The sequence below is a fragment of the Lampris incognitus genome, chromosome 18 (genome assembly GCF_029633865.1).
Source record: "Lampris incognitus isolate fLamInc1 chromosome 18, fLamInc1.hap2, whole genome shotgun sequence".
Taxonomy (NCBI): domain Eukaryota; kingdom Metazoa; phylum Chordata; class Actinopteri; order Lampriformes; family Lampridae; genus Lampris; species Lampris incognitus.
Genome location: NC_079228.1, coordinates 20328013 through 20345608, shown reverse-complemented (window position 1 = coordinate 20345608; position 17596 = coordinate 20328013). Strand labels below are relative to the sequence as shown.

Genomic DNA, 17596 nt, shown 5'->3' with positions numbered 1-17596 from the left:
TACCCTAAAATAGCGTATGCCTGTCTTAAGGAGCTCAGGTGGCGTCAGCGAGTTTACCATATAAATGACCTGCCTGTCTGTCTAAAGATAACACTCACCCCGCTGACGGAGAACTAAGATGTGTTAGTGCACGTCAGCGTGTGTGCGTGTGCATGTGTGTGTGTATATGTGCTTTGCAAGGGCGCGTGTACATTAGCGGCTGGTTGCGTGAGACAAACCGCGAGTTAGCGTGCGTGGTGTGTGCCCGTTTGTGTGTGCGTGCACGTGGTCTTTATGTATGAGGATACTCACATTCGGGTCCGTCTCGTGCCTTTGGCAGTGAGGGGAGGAGAGCAATCCCCTTGCCTATTGTCTACTTTGGTCATCACAGCCATTTGTTCTTTTTTGTGGCTTTCCCCCCCCTCTTTTTCTCCCCAGTTGTACTTGGCCAATTACCCCATTCTGCTGATCTAGGGAGGGCTGCACACTACCACATGCCTCCTCCGATACATATGGAGTCGCCAGCCGCAGTGAGGAGTCCCGCCGGGGGCATGTAGTGCGTGGGAGGATTGCGCTATCCCCCCCCCCCCAAAAGAGGAGGCGCTAGTGCAGCGACCAGGACACATACCCACATCCGGCTTCCCACCTGCAGACACGGCTGATCGGGTCTGTAGGGACGCCCGACCAAGATGGAGGTAACACGGGGATTCGAAACCAGCGATCCCCGTGTTAGTAGAAAATAGAATAGACCACCATGCCACCCGGACGCCCCCCCCCATCACAGCCATTTGAGGTTGCCCTATCACTCGTTCTTCGTTCCAGCCAACTCTATAGGCCTAATCCGTGCCAAACATAACAGAGTTGGCTGAAACTGAGGCAGACTGGCAACCGGATAGTTGCCATTTGGCCGGGCTGTCGAGCCTGCTGTCTGTTACGGCGTTATCAGAAACTCATCTGACAGGGCTGCACACACCTGCTACAGAGTAGGGGGGGCATGGGAGGTCAACGGCACAGCCCCATGCAAGCGCTGAACTCGCAAGTAAAGAAGCAGATCTTCAAATCCGCTTTTATTTTCGTCTCTTTGTCTCGCTCCCTCTCCCCATCTTTCTCGTCCCTCATTCGGCCCCACCCTCCTTCTCCGGTCTCACTATCCACACTCCACCACCACCACCACAATGGCAGAATTAGTATTTTTAGAATCCAGAAGCCTCATGAGGATTCTCATCAAACACTCGCAAGATGTTGTGAGCTCATATCCACGCGCGTGCATGCACGCACGTCCACATACACACACACCAGATAACAAAATCTCAGAACACTTGGAAAATATTCCACTTTGGTATGCTGTTGCTGAGAAAGAGTCAGTGGGAAGCTGGGGGGGGGGGGCATGGCCGGCATGTACAATAAAGCTGAATCCGAGTATCAGAAAAGTCTTTGAACTCGCGGCAACAGGGGCTGCACGCTGGCACAACTTCAGCTCCTAATCTACTTCCCCCCCTCGAGACACTTAGGGTAAAAATAAGCACGGTTCCTCAGATTTGCTGACCCAACCATTAATTCAACTGGTTAAAGTTGAACAGCATCTGTGACAACTTTACCACGGTATACACACACACACACACACACACACACTCACACACACGGGATCCACACTAAAGAATGACAGACAGGCAAGGCATTGTTTAAAAGACCAATGTACTAGACAGAGGGACCCTACAATGGATTGTAACCAAATCCGGAGACATGTCTCCTTTTACATCTTGTCTCTACTTCCAGACCGGAAGCAGGACTTATTAGAGTCTTTTCAGGCTGTTTGAATGGTGGACTGATTGATCAAGTGTGGATTCAGCGTGGGATAGGCGAAAGGCTGCACCCAGCTCTTCTGTACCAGGCAGCCTTAATCAGCCATTCACAGAGAAGAATATGCAAGGAACACTGGATTTAACACACCAATACATGATGAATCTCAGCCCATTTGTACATTCCCGATGAGAGCTGATGCTCATTTATGAGAGGCTATTTCTGAAAGAAGAATAGGACCGTTTTTATTCCGGGATCACAAATACTATGGGAAACCAATAGTGAGGGGGCAAATATGCACTCATACTTGTATCAAATACTGGGCTGAAATGGAGTATAGTATTGGATTTTTTTTATTTCCACCCCCTCCCCCTTTTCTCCCCAATTGTCCCCGGCCAATTTCCCCACTCTTCTAAGCCATCCTGGTAGCTGCTGCACATCTTCTGCCGATCCGGGGAGGGCTGCAGACTACCACATGCCTCCTCTGATACATGTGGCCAGCCACTTCTTTTCACCTGACAGTGAGGAGTTTCGCCAGGGGGACATAGCGTGTGGGGGGATCACGCTATTCCCCCCCCGCTCCAAGCAGGTGCCCCAACTGACCAGAGGAGGCGCTAGTGCAGCAAACAGGACACATACCCACATCCAGCTTCCCACCCGCAGACACAGCCAGTTATGTTTGTAGGGACGGTCGACCAAGCCAGAGGTAACATGCGTATTCGACTGGCGATCCTCGTATTGGTAGGCAATAGAATAGACCACTACGCTACCCGGACGCCCCGAGTATTGGAAATTTTATCTAAGACTAAAAACTTGATACCAAAAGCCATGAGTAACATGTCATGAACAAAAGCAAAAATGGCTTGATTTACTGCATTTTTGGCACATGGGAGCTTGTGTTTTTATTGAAAAAAAACTTTCACAATTATTTTGCCCATTGACCCCAAACTAGTGGTCTAAGTCTGCACTGTTCAACAAATCTAATGGATTGGATTGATAACCGGTATTATCCGATACCTGAAGATTCATACTTAGAGTCAGTATCAGCAGTGAAAAAGTGGCATCCCTAGTAAAGACTGCAGGGAAGGGCCAAACCCTTGCAGTAGAATCCCTACAACAAGGGGTCGAGGGCAGAAGGTACCATTGTTTCTCTGTGAGCGACAGACAGGATGGAGAGAGAAGAGAGTGGGAACAGACAAGATGTTGTGTTGTTATCACATATGGGAGGGCATCTAAAACTCCCACACACTCCTTCAGGGAGATTTCTTTTTTCTTTTTTTTTTGACACAAAGATGAAACCTGCCATCTGTACCTTCCTTTCCCAGCAGGAAATCCAGGAAGTGGTAGGTGTAGGCCACGCCCACCTTGGTCTCCACCTGAGGCCGGCGGAGGGTGGAGTAGATCTTCCCCGGGCTTCGCCTCTCCTCTGCCTTCCGCAGCTTGGGGAGCCTGCACCCCATGTCCCTGTGTGTGAGAGAGAGAGGGAGACATAGGGAGAGAGAGAGACAGCAAGAGAGAGAGACAGAGAGAGACAGACAGACAGAGAGAGAGAGACAGACAGACCGAAGGGATGTGGTTAAGGCAAAAAAATGAAGACAAAAGACAAAGTTAAAACAGATGTGAAAGGAGGAGGCGCAGAGGAGAAATCAATGGAAAAGATTAGAAGTGAGAGGAGAAAGGGGGGGGAGGAAGCTTACAAAGATTTGAGTGTGAGACATGGGATTGATAGAGTTTCTAAATATACAGAATGCATTAGCACTTTCCATGGGTTGTGCGATAGGCACACACAAACCTACCCCTTACCGTTGATGTGTGAGCCAGAGCAATGGGGAATATTGAATCTCTCTCTCTCTCTCTCTCTCTCTCTTCTTTCTCCCTCTCTCTCTTTTTCACTCCCTCTCTCATTACACACCACACGCACTCACACTGTCATGCACAGATACGCAGATAGCTTGAACATATTGCATACCAAAAATGATCACACGTGCATGTGCACACACACACACACACACACAAATAATAATGATACAGGAGTATGGATGCGCTTGCCGTGACCTGCCTGGTGGGCTGCGATACAGGCGTCTCCTAATCAAATAGGGTTGATTGGGAGCGACATGTTTGATCAGAATGAATTAAAGCAGAAATGAGGCTGATTTCCTGCCCTGTCAAGCAGAACATCCGAAGATGAGACAGTAAGGGAGGAGAGGACAAGGAAGGAGGTGGAGAGAGGAGAAAAGAGGAGAGGACTAGAGAAGAAAAGGGAAGAGAGGAGATGAGACGGAAAGGAGAGAGGCGGGGCTGAGCGAGCAAAAGGCAAAGATGAATCAGGAGGAGGACAGAAAAGAGGGGCGAAAGGGAAAGAGTACATGAGAAGGAGTGCGAGACATGAGATATAAGAGCAGAGATGAGAGGAGGAACGACAGGAGGCTGAAGAGGGAGGTGGGAAGTTGATGACAGGAGAGGAGTGATGCAGAGACAACCAACTGTGTTGTCATAAAATGAGAGGAATTGGTAGAAAGCTTGATATTCCAGTTCCTCCTCTTCCCGATTCGTCCTACCTTCGAAACACAACAGGCAATTAAACAAAAGCAGAGACCTGACTTGTGTGTGTGTGTGAGGGGGGGGGGGTCAAAAGAGGAAATGGATTTCGAGAGCTATCCAGAAAGGTCATGCTCAAAATGACCCTTGAAGGAGGTAGAATGGAGGAATAGATGGATCGAATGGACAAAGTGGAAGGGGAAGAAGAGGATGAGGATGAGTGTCTCTTTTCTAGTGAGGTGTGGCCAACGATCATCAAGCTAATCTGATGTGACAGCATCACTACACTCGGACCATCTCCACGGTTACGCTTAATATATAGCCTTCAGCCACGGCTTGTTGGAAACACACGGAGAGGAAGTGTATACGTGTGTGTGCGTGTGTGTGTGTGTGTGTGTGTGTGTGTGTGTGTGTGTGTGTGTGTGCGTGAGCGTGTGCACACGCATCTGTTCTAATGGCCGGTCTATATCTGTCCCTGTATCTGTTTAGGCAGCATGGAAAATGACACAATAACTCCCAATTGTCCAAGTGCATGGACGTTAACTCAGCTAATGATCCACACAGACTACATTAAGCATGTTTAAGTGTGTGTGCATGTTTGTGCGTGTGCGTGTGTGTGTGTGTCCACCTGCCATGCATGTATTGAGACCTACAGCCTCGAAAGGTTACAAACTTTACACCATAGGTTTCCATCGGTCTCTGGAAACGCCACTCTGCAATATCAAGTGAATAAAGTACAATTAAGATCCATTCTTCTCTATCCACTCTATGAGGACATGTGATGGGAGAAAAATGGGAAAAGAGGAGTTGGAGCACAGAGTGAGAGAGAGAGTGAAAAAAGGGAGAGAAAGGAGAGATATATATATATGGAAGGAGTGACCTTTCTTTAGCTGGGATATATACGGAAGGAGTGACCTTTCTTTAGCCAGCAGGTGTCAGGCGACCCACCAGACGGGGTATAGCTGAGGGAACGAACACCTTTCCATCTCCTCCACTCACCTCGCTCCAACTACCTCCCGTTATCTCCTCTACCTCACCCGGCCCTTGCTTCTTTTTACCCGCGCTCTTCTTTGCAACTTTGGTCTCGTATCGATAACTCAAACACACTCCATCTGCCTCTGTCTGTTTCACCCCCCTCCCCCTCCCCCACCGCCTCCATCCTCCATCCCTCTCCTCCCCGCTCCCTCCCTCTGCCCAGTCCCTCTGTCTGGTGGCTCTGTGAGCTTTCACAGCAGAAGTGCTCCCCTGCCGAGGCTGTTATTTTCCTGAACTATTACTATGTCTCCAGCCAGTCGCCCAGCCAGCCAGCCACACAGCTAGCCAGTAAGAGCTGCCAACACTCCGGTTATGACTCGGCTGGATCGTGCAGACCAACTCCCCCTCATTCTCCCTGTGGGTCTGTATGTTAATAGGCTCTGTCTGCACTGTGATGGAGGCCAACTGTCAAGGTGAATGCAGGACTTCAAGCCAACTCGCAGGTAGAAAGGGAAAGGGGGGGCTGGGGCGTAGGAAGTTGGTGGCGATTGTGAAAGTGGTGATGTGGATGACGGGGATGTGCATGGTGGGGATGATGATAATAAAGATAACAGAAATGCAGCTATTTTGTGATCATATGGGTAAAGACAGTAAAGCTTTGTCATTTAGACGTTTCCTTCTAAGCAACACCGCCATCACCATCCTGCAGCACTTGAACCGGTGCGCAGCAATTTGATCATTTGCCTTGTAAGCGCATCAAAAAGAAGTTGCCCTTAATCTTCTTACTTATATTTTTATGAGATTTTCTATGTATGCTGTTTTCCCCCCGACTTCTGAAACCCTGATATAAAGTGAAGACTCCATCGTCTGCCTCCATCTCTATTCATGCATAATGCAGCAGACTCTGCCGAGGAAAAAAGAGAAGTGTTATTTAACAACTTTCAACATTCAATTACCGTTTTGCTGGTGGCAGTTAGTTATTGGTCGCAAAAGAAATTTGATTTGCTCTAGCCTTGCTCTTAATTAGCTTGCAGTCCTACACCACCGCTGTTTCACCCACCACCCCATGAAATATAAAAATAGGTCTTTTTCATCATATACATTCTGTTCAGATTCAGCACCGAAGGGCCTCTCTTTCTGAAGCCGGACTCTGGCTTTATACCTTGCAAACAGAACAGAAGTGGGGTGGGGGTGGATGGGGGGGCAATTTGCAGCAAAACAGAAGCTCAAGAAAGTAAGAGACGCGGCTGCACATGCCTTTGTGCTACAAATGAGACCGTTGTGTTTACAAATGCCCCAATGTGGGCTTCAAACGGAGTCTACAGCTTGCACACACAGAGGAGTCCTGGACAGCACGGGACGCTCCGTTTTAAAGAGGGGAGAGGAGGACGGATGAAAGGAGGAAAAAAAGAAGAAACAGAGAAGAGAAAAAGTGAAGAGGGAGATCGACGGGGGGAGTGGTGGAGACTTCTCATTAGAGAGGTTCTTGTAACGGAGAGGGTTTTTGTTTTGTGTGTGTGTGTGTGTGTGTGTGTGGGTGTGGGTGTGAGAGGTGTGTGTGTGTGAAATGACAGCGCAACCGAGCACGGATTACACGGGAGGATAATCCGTCTGCGCCCCGCGCCCATCGCAGGCGCTGGGATGAGACTATTTGCACTATATATAGAAGGGGGAGGGGTGGGGGGGCGGAGGCGGTGTAGCAAAGGGTGAGATGGGGAAAAAAGAAAAGGGTGAGGAGGAGAGAGAAGAGTGCACAGCGGGAGAATGTCATGTTGCTTGGAGAGGAGAAGGTGTTGTCACCCCCCACCCCCACCCCAGGCAACACAGTAACGTCAGACGGCGCTTTAATGGGGGCTGCACAGTGACGATAAAAAGCAAACGATGACGTTGATGTATCGCTTCCGTCGCGCATCTCCTTCTTACATCGCCTACTTTTTTTGTGTTCTTTTTTTTTCTATAAACACTGCGGTTATGTTATGAACAGTAGAACTAGGCCTGGATGCTTTTAGGGTCCACTCCAGTCTTAGCCTGAAATTACATGTGTCTTGTGATGATTTACCATTTTGCAAGACCCCCCCCCCCCAACACACACACACCCACACACAGCCTGGGTCCTGACCTTTGAATCCGCCCACTCCATCAAATTGACTGATTCTGGTGGTCTGGAGTGAGGACATAAAACAGCGGTTTCTCGGTTGAAAAAACGATTATCCAATCAGCGCCGTGGGCGGGACTAACGCCGTTGTCAAGCGGATATCGGAAACGTTTCCTTAATGCCCTCCGTTTCGCGTTCGGGCTCCTGAATAATATTCTTGAATTAAATATGACCCCCTCGATTAACAAACTTATTTTACATAGACGGCATGTCTTCTCAATATCGTCCGACATCATAGTTTGCTTTTACTTCGCCGGCAAGGCAGACACTTTGCTCTCTAGTGATTGGTTAGAGAGATCGAATCCCCCTGCCCCACGGAAACCGGTTAGAGTGGAAGACGGAAATGGAGAGTAACGAGTTGACAATACGGTCTGCTATCAGGCAAACACACACACACACACACACACACACACACACACACACACACACACACACACACACACACACACACACACACACACACACACACACACACACACACACACACACACACAGATCAGCCGAAACAGTAAAACCACTGACAGGTGAAGTGAATAACGTTGATTATCCCGTTACATCCCACAGAAGAGCTACTGTAGCTCAAATTGCTGAAAAAGTTAATGATGATGACTATGGCAGACAGGTGTCAGAACACAGTGCATCACAGCTTGCTGCGTATGGGGCTGTGTCGCTGCAGACTGGTCAGCGTGCCCATCATGACCCCTGTCCACCATTGAAAGACCCTTCAATGGGCACGTGTGCATCAGAAGTGGACCATGGAGCAATGGAAGAAGGTGAACTGGTCTGATGAATCACGTTTTCTTTTACGTCATGTGGATGGCCGGGTGTGCGCGCATTGTTTACCTGGGGAAGAGATGGCATCAGGGGACTAAGCAGGCCGATGGAGGAAGTGTGATGCTCTGGGTAATGTTCTACTGGGAAACTGGGTCCAAGCATTTATGTAGCTGTTACTTTGACACGTACCACCTACCTAAAAATTGTTGCAGACCATGTTCACCCCTTCATGGCAACAGTGTTCCCTGATGGCAGTGGCCTCTTTCAGCAGCATAATTGCCCCCTGCTACATTGTAAAAATGTTCAGGAACGTTTTGGGGAATGACAAACGGCTCACGGTGTTGCCCTGGCCTCAAAATTCCCCAGATCTCAATTCGATCGAGCATTTATCTGTGGGATGTGCTGGGAAAACAAGTCTGATCCACGGAGGCCCCACCTCGCAACTTACAGGACCTAAAAGGATCTGCTGCAAACGTCTTGGTGCCGGATACCAGAGGACACCTTCAGAGGTCTTGTGCAGTCCATGCCTCGACGGGTCAGAGCCGTTTTGGCGACAGGAGGGGGGACCTACACAATATTAGGCAGGTGGTCATAATGTTTTGGCTGATCGGTGTGTGTACGCTCCTCTCCTCTCCCGCAAGCTCATTGCACGTGGCGAGCTGGTGGTGTCTGTTTAGCGGCGGCAGGTTGATGGACGGGAAATGATACAGGACGGGTCGCTTCCGCACCAAATCACTCTCTTGCACATCTTTCCCTCCGCATCGCTCTCTCTCCTCCCATCTGCGTTTGGCACATTTACTCTGTCACGCATATCCTGCATTCACTTTAACCTCTTGACAGCAAGTGACGGGCTTCACCCCCCACACACACACACACGCGCGCACACACGAATGCAAATAGCACAGAATATCACACAAATCAATGTGCTCTGCATGCACCCAAGAGGGATATTGGTCCTAAAAAACAACTCCATGAAGGTTTCGAAAGACTTTCCTGACACTAAGCCTGATCAAAATCCTGAGAATCCCTTCACGTCTCCCTCCCACACCATCACAGCTGTGTTAGTTTCAACATCCGTATGAAGTTTTTTTTCTCCCCCGACCGTAATAATCAAATTTCAGTTGCATCACTGCATACACGAGCTGCATAGAAAGAGTTCAACTCACCAGTCGTTGTAAAAGTCGCTGAGAGTTTCCGTCTAGAGCGCGCTGGGAGAGAACAACAGGGGGGAGGACTTCACGTGTGCCTCATAAATGTCTCCGCTGAGTCCTCTGGATATAGTCTCGGCCGATGCGGAGAAGCGCCGCTCAGGTCATTGTGCTTTTCGAGAAGAGGAGGAGGGGGGGATCTTTAGTTTAGAAAATTCACTGCTACTATATTTTCTGTCTGCCTGCGTCTCCAGTGACAAGCGCTCCGTCTACCTCCTCTCACCAATGTGTGTGAAGAGGGGCGGTGTAGCCTCATCCTCCTCTCCCCTCCCAGACTCTCTCTCTCTCTCTCTCTCTCTCTCTCTCTCTCTCTCTCTCTCTCTCTCTCTCTCTCTCTCTCTCTCTCTCTCTCTCTCTCTCTCTCTCTCTCTCTCGCTCCCGTCCAGGAGACCGAGACGGAAGAGACAGGATGGGGCGGGTGACTGAACAGCCACTTTCGGTCCCAAAACGATTGTTTTCAGAAAGCCAAATTACAACCAGTGATTACGAACAATTTGTGCGGCTGGCTTCTCCTCTAATTAGTCGCTTTTATTTTTGGTCGCCACACTGAAAAGTGGCCGATGCCGCCTCGGTTCACTGTGTGAACCCAACACGTGGGTGAATGTGCGCACCGGCGCGTGCGTGCCTTGTCGCGACGTGTTTGCTTGTTATGGGGTCACCTTTGGCAATTCATATTTCATAGGACGCCGTCCAGACGTATCCATAATTCAGGAGTGTCTGACTGGGGCTGGGGGTGATGGTGGGGATATGGGTGGTACGAGGCACCCTTAGGGGAGCCCCGCCACACCGGCGACAAACACCAAATGCTCTGACCAAGTGATGATCGTCTGCCTTGGTAACCCAACATAGTCTAAACAGGCAAACAGAGCAGCTATTGGTCGACAGACCTGAGCTGGGCAGGAGCAGCAGATGCAGGAACACCGCCTTTGACTGACCATTCTGCTGTTCCGACCAAGATGGTTTTCCCAGAAGCATTGTAGCAATTAACTACTTTGCTACACTGAACGATCAAGGCACATTTAGAAAGAGCTGCACAGACTAGGCAAGTGAAAAGACACACATGCGGGCATGATGAATTTCATTTATTCTTACAAATATCCAAACCAAACACTAACAGCAGCAGCTGAAGGAAACCAAACAGTGAGACATCAAGGCTCTGCAGATGCAAGCAGACTTGACAGCAACACACGCGTGTATAGAAGGACAAAATTAATACCAAGACTGATGCATTCATGCAAGATTAAACTGAACGATGGGTGCATTCACATTTAGTTTCTGCTGCTCGTTACAAAAACGGTTTCCCAGACTTGTCCGTTTGGAAAGTATAAAAAGGCTAATTGATGACTCATGGGAAATATGATGCAGGGATCTTCCTCGCCCGTGAGTGGCAAGAGTGGGAACAGTTTGAGATAACAGCAGTCACGACTGTGACACTCTATGATGGATCATGAATGCACAATTTCCATGCACTCATGAGCAACAGCTGTTGTGTGGAACTCCAGCAGAAAAGCGTACATCTGAGCAGGAGTTCAGTGATGCTGAGGAAATGAAGACAAAAAAACTCTGTGCCGATTCACCTACTAATGTAACACCCAGGGTAATACAACAAAAGGGGCACAAAATAAACAGTGCAACAGTTAAAAGTGATGACCCAAAATGACCTTTGACCACAGATATGTAAATAACTTTTTTTAATTAAGAGCTGATAAGAAAGGTAAATCACACCTGTGCACACAAATCCAGAGCTGAGGCAATGAAACTGCTGCTGCATTAATATTACAGTATATATTTATACATACTCTTACACTACATAGAGAGCCCTGACAGAGGCCAGCAATTTATAACCCCCCCCCCAATATTAAGTCAAACACAAACAGTAAAACACAATATAATTAGGCACAAAAGTGAGTTTGAAAGATTTTTTTGTATTCTTTTGAAGTTTGCGATAATTAACAGGGAAACAAAATTAAAAAATAAAACCTTGAGGAAGAATTGGTGAACCCATCATTTGGGGGGCTGAAAGCCTCAGGTGATCTTGTCTTCCAGTCTCATCGCAGCAGTCATCCATGATTAAAAGTGGTTTTGACCACAATACTGTGGTCCTAGCCAGTTGTGGCATATGATCCAGGTGACCTGACCAATCGGCTGCAGTGTTAAAATTGGTCTCTAAATCCAAGGGAGGTGACAGAAAAGTGAGAGGCTGTTTCCCCCGACAAAAAAAAGTCTCTCAGGACTTGTCACTTTGAGACCAGTTTGCTGCCGTGCTGCCACATTGACTTGCTAGAATCTCACCTGTGGAAGAGAGGAAAACAAACTTATCACACCACAAGCACAAAATGGTTCCTTTTCCACAAGACGCTGTTTAAGGTTTCATATCCAATAGGTACAATTAGTGCAGTAAAGACCAAAGGGTAAGTCTTCTGTTAAATTTCAAAAATTAAAATCAAACTCTTAATTTTAGGAAAAATCATTAGTGTGCATCCTCAGGAAAGGGTGTGGAAGAGGACAAGCGAACAAACCACCGATGAGAGAAACTGAGATGGAAGAGAAGGCATAAAAAATTATGGAGCACAGGGGGTGCAGAGGAGATAGGAGAGGGCTGTGCAGTTGGTGAGGTGGGTGATGGAGCACTATATCTAGTAGTAGTATTTTACCTGGGGGGGGGGGGTTCAGTGGGCTGTGGACTACACTACAGCCAGCAAAGTCTGGACTCCACAGTCCACAAAGTTCTGGAAACGGGGCATCACATCACAAATGAGCTGGCTGAAAGTTACCACAGCAAATCTTTTTAAAAAAGACATGAGCGGCTGGCAAAAACATCCCTTGCCAGCTTCTTAATACTTTTCAGTAAGTTTTACACAAAAAAACACTATATTTTAGACCATTGGTGGGCAATCTTATCCAGAAAGGGCCAGTGTAGGTGTGAAGGTTTTTGTTCCAACCAAGTAGTTACACACCTGATTCCACTAATCAACAGTAGTCTTTGCTGCGGAACTTGATTAGGAGACACAGGTGTGTAACTGCTTGGTTGGAACAAAAACCTTCAACCACACTGGCCCTTTCTGGATAAGATTGCCCACCCCTGCTTTAGGCAGTGAGGGCTGGGGGGGAAAAAAAGAAAAAAGAAAAGAAAAAGAAGCTTATACATGCTGTTCAGATAATGCCATCTGCTGGCATTAAGTGAACAATGCAGATGAATGGCACAAGGACCAAGACACATGTTCCAAGAACATAAGTGCCTCTGTTGTTTATTATCACAGATATTCACTCTGTATCCAGATAGCCCCCTCATTGACAGGATGTGTTCTCGGGTCCCTGGGCGAGTAAGGCACGTTGTACGGCATGGGAGGGAGAGATCAGCTCAGACAGAGGGCAAAAGACAGACACAAACACCTCTGCATTGCAAGCAGGGCTGGGGAGGTGGGGGATATGAGCAGAGGAGCAGATGGATGTGAATCGGGTTGAGGCCTTCATCTCATATGCAGGACCATATGTCTTCTACATCCTGCCTGCAGAACTTTGCACTGCCTGCTGGTGTGTATGTGCATGTACATACCTGGTAGGTATACCAATTCGGCATATAGCCCATTGGCATCAGTGGGTGCATGACTGCTGGAGGGTGCATCGGTGGGTGCATGACTGCTGGAGAGATAATCTGTGGGTGCATGACCCCTGGAGGGATAATCTGTGGGTGCATGGCCCCTGAAGGGATAATCTGTAGGTCCATGGCGCCTGGAGGGCAAATCTGTGGGTGCATGGCCCCTGGAGGGCTAGAGTAGTAGAAACGCTGTGGAGAGGCAAGGGGAAACTTCAAAACCAGTGCTGGGGAAGCAGGAGCATGCATGTGAAGGTGTCATGTGATAGCTGTACTTCATTATGTTAACACTGATAGCTACTGAGGAGGGGCCTGGAGGTCAGGACAAAATCACTGAGCAAATCAAGAGATTTTCAATGTCATTATGCTTGGCAATCAGAGAATACCTATTGTCAAAAACGTGATTGGTTGCTGATGTAAACCAGCAAAGCTAAGCATTACCAGATGGCATTCTCTGCCTATTTATCAAATAATTTATCAGAAGTTAATTAGCTGGTATGATTAAATTTCTTATCAAGAAGGATGTGACAAACTTACCTGACCGTAGGGGTTGCCAGCATTATGCATGGGTTGTGCCATGTCACCTTGAGCAAGAGCGTAGACGTACTCGGTGGGGTTCTCCCAAAGAGCCCAGACAGCAAAGCAGGGTGGATTATAACCTGGTCAAACGAAGAGACACACTTGGAGTTAAACACTCTTTGACTCTGCTGGTATCACAACTATATTGTTTCATTTTTTTTTAAACTAACTGTGCTCCAGATGGGGTTGATTTGAATACATAGGAGAATTCCTCGCTTTCACTATGGCATGGCCCAGTTTGAGTGTCTTCCCCCTGATACGGATCTGTTGCTGTGGAAAAAGAGGCATTACATATAAAAAAAATTACTCTTTATCTGTGCAAGAGAAAAATAAACACTTCTAAATGAGTATTGCTTACACTTACCTCAATTATTGTCTGTACGTCGACATCTTCATCGTAATACACAAACCCATACCTTGGCAAAAGAGACTGAATTTCAATATTGTCACAATAACAACACCTTTGTATTTTTTAAGTAACTGATGATATGGAAAAACAGCTAACTGATGAAATTGCTATGTTGGATGGCATCCCAAATCACTGAGGGTGGAGGGAGGTGGCCTATAAATACCCTCCTTCAGTGACTCTATGTTGACAGAACTACTACAGAAGTGGAAAACTGAAGAATGGAGGAAAAATTGTACAAATGTAGGGTTCCGTTTTTTATACTGTGATTACAAAACAAAACAAACATACATGTGACTTAATAATGCATAGATATTGTTAGAGTGATGCATTACAAGGGCCTGTTAAAAAAATTAAATAGTCATTCAAGTTCAGGACATGGTTCAGAGAACACAGAATACCAATAATAATAGTGCAGATCTAAAACAGAAAATAGGATGAGACATTTTGACCAAAGTGCCAGTTTTAAAACCTCATCAGTTAAGTAAATTAAAAGTATTGCCTTACCAGTAACAGCAACAGAAGTACCAGAAGTGTTTCTCATAATTATTATGAGTTGTCGGCTGCAAATTTTTATTTAACCCCCAACTTTTTTAAGAGGTAGTAAACCTATAAATAGGTTACCTACCCTGTTGTAGGGCGTGCAACCTACTACAGCACTGTCAACACCATCCGCCACTTTTTTCACCTTTTTCTAAATGTGAGTGGGCAGAGACGGCCTTTGGGTAATGATCCACTAATATACTGTTATAACTTATCAGTTCTGACCAACGTAGTTTGGTAAAAAAAATAAAAACAAAAACATTTATTGCTGCTTAGAGCTGAAAATGTGTCAGTGAAGTATAATGACCAATATTCATTGCACTTACAGTATGATGCAGCACACGCTATCAATTTGGCTGGGCTGAAATTTATGAGCCAAAGGCCAGGGTAACTGAGTGTAGCCCTACATATGAGCCAATGCAATTCTGAAATTACTTATATTTACATCATTGTACCACCAAAAATCTGATATAGTCAGCTAATACAGCATTGGTGAGTTAGCAAAGGCTTGCATTATTAACTTGGAGCAGAAAAACCTGACAATGAATGGGGCTAGGTGCCTGAGCCGAGATGGGACGTCGATCTCACTAAATAAAATGTCAGCCAGGAAAATATGGCCTACATTTTGTACACTTTACTGGGACAAAGCAGCTAAGCCCATTAATTAAAAGGAAGATGGAACATTTCTGAAATTACTGAACAGAATTTGTTTCACACCCAATCTTAGTATTGACAGATTATTACATTTAAGTACATAATAGTGCCTCTACAGTGAACCTCACCCCTTGCAGATCCCATCGCAAGAAGTGATTATTTTCACTTCCCTGACGGAACCAAACTGTGTGAAGACGTCACGGATTTCCCTTTCGTCCATCTGAGGACATCATGAAGAACAAGCACGAGGAAAAAGAAAATCAAGCATTAATTAAGGTCAGCTCTATTAATTCACATTCTTGAACGTGCACACTCAAGAGGAAAGTAAATATAGCCCTGCAAAGTTAAGTACAAATACAAAATGTATATCTTAGATCCAACTCACCTCCATGTTAATCCCACCAACAAAAACAGTGTTAGGAATCAATGTGCCCTCATGTAGAATGTACCAATTAGACGTAATGGTGGGTGAAGTCTGATTGGAGGATGAAGCCTGATCAGAGGGTGAACAAAAACAGTGTTGGGAGTCAATTTGCCCTCAGGTAGAACGTACGTAACCATTAGACAATGACATGGAGGGTGAAGCTTGATCGGAGGGTGAAGTCTGATCATCTTTCTGTCTCTGGCTATCCTAATAACACAATATACAAATACTGGAGGTATTAACCTTGGTAATAACAATACTTGAGTTTGTCTTTCATCCACAATACTAAATCCAACTCACATTTTCAAGCATGAGGGCACTACTAATCAAATACTAAAAGCTAGAGACCGATATATTACAACAAGCAAGAGGCTTGTGGCGAGCCGGCGTAGAAGAATGAGTCGAGAGGCAGAGATCTCTTTAATCACAACTCCCATGTCCCATACACCGCAAGACCCCGGGAGTGCTCTTTTACATATACGTCAACCAACCCCTCTCAAGAAAAAAAAAGAAAAAAAACAAAAAAAAAAACAATGACAACACAATAACCAAAACATGAACACAACATTGAAAAACATCAATCATAAACTCTTTAAAACTAATAGTCCCATGGAGCCCTTGCACTACCCCAGCGCGGAGCCGTCGACAGTCAGGATCGAGCAATGGCCTCCCCTGATCGCTACAATATGAAAATTGGGACTATCAACCAGATTCTAACTTATTGCATTATCATTATGTCTTCAGGCAACTCCATGCTGGAGAACATGCATACTGCTCTGGAAGCAGAGGTGAAGTTTTGAAATTGGTTGCAGAGTTGTGATGCAAGATTTGACATTGGTCCGTAACACTATTATGAGTGGGGAGCACTCAATAACCTCTTCTACAGTGATGTGCAGTCAGGGGAGGCAGGGTAGGCAGTGCTCACCCAGGCTAATAATAATAATAATAAAAAAAGAAATATCATGATAATTAGAAAATATTTATTATTTTAACTTGAATTTGTTAAGATTGTTGTAAAAAAAATCACGTAAAACTTGTTGTTTTAGCAATAAAAGGCATGCCCTATTCAGGATGGCTTGCTCCCAAAGCTAGCATTCGTGAATGCAGGCTGCTGAGGCAGTCTGCTTGTGCCTCTCTCTGGCACGAATAAATATAGTTCACTGCCTGCCCGGCCATGGACCTCACTGCACGTTACTGCTCTGCTAAAGGGCTTATCAAACCACTCTTTGACAGTAAATGTAATCCCTCGATTTTACAATCGCTCCGAATTTCGTCTCCGTGAAGTCTGCGGGGTTTGGTTTCGGGGGGGGCCGCCGGGGGCGGGGGCCCGCCTTCCGCTAATCAGACCCCGCTTTTCCGCTAATCAGTCATCGCACGCTAGAGTAACACGTGGCAAAATTGAAATTTAAAAAGGTCTATTCGACCAACGATCGATTTGCCAAGTGACCTTTCCGAAATGTGTAGCCAGCATATTACATATAACTGATGAAATTTCTTTTCTAGCGTGTATTAAAAGTTTACGACCGTAAACTTCGGGGAAATCGAATTGGGATAATGGCACAGTTTAACCAGCATTGCCCCGCTAGCTAGCTAATGCTACTGGAGCCTAAATTGGACGTCGCCCACTCGTTTAACTTAATTATTGAAGTCTGCTAACACTTAATAATAATAATAATAATAACAATAATAATAAATTAAACTTATATAGCGCTTTTCTAACACTCAAATTCTCTTTACAATAAACGGGGCCTCTTGGGCATGTACCGAACGTCCGTTGGGACGTTGTCCCATTGTTCTTTCAAGCCCGCCATTTCTTGCCGATCGAACAACAAACGCTACCAGTATTTGGAAAAAGCACGTGCGTGGTGTCTTATGAAATCTTAGATCACTTACCATGTCTAAAATCAATATTTAAATTTTTTTTTTTTGCTAATCAGACCGTTACACAATTGCCTGCCTCCTTCCG

General features: G+C 46.2%; 1 protein-coding gene across 1 annotated transcript in view; it reads right to left on the bottom strand.

Annotated features, from left to right (window-relative positions):
* The window catches only part of rftn1a (raftlin, lipid raft linker 1a), a 20214-nt gene extending 16975 nt beyond the window's left edge, over positions 1 to 3239 (bottom strand). The window contains 1 exon segment of the mRNA XM_056298958.1: positions 3092 to 3239. Coding sequence (XP_056154933.1) covers positions 3092 to 3239 — 148 coding nt within the window.
* Positions 3240 to 17596: the final 14357 nt, after the last annotated feature.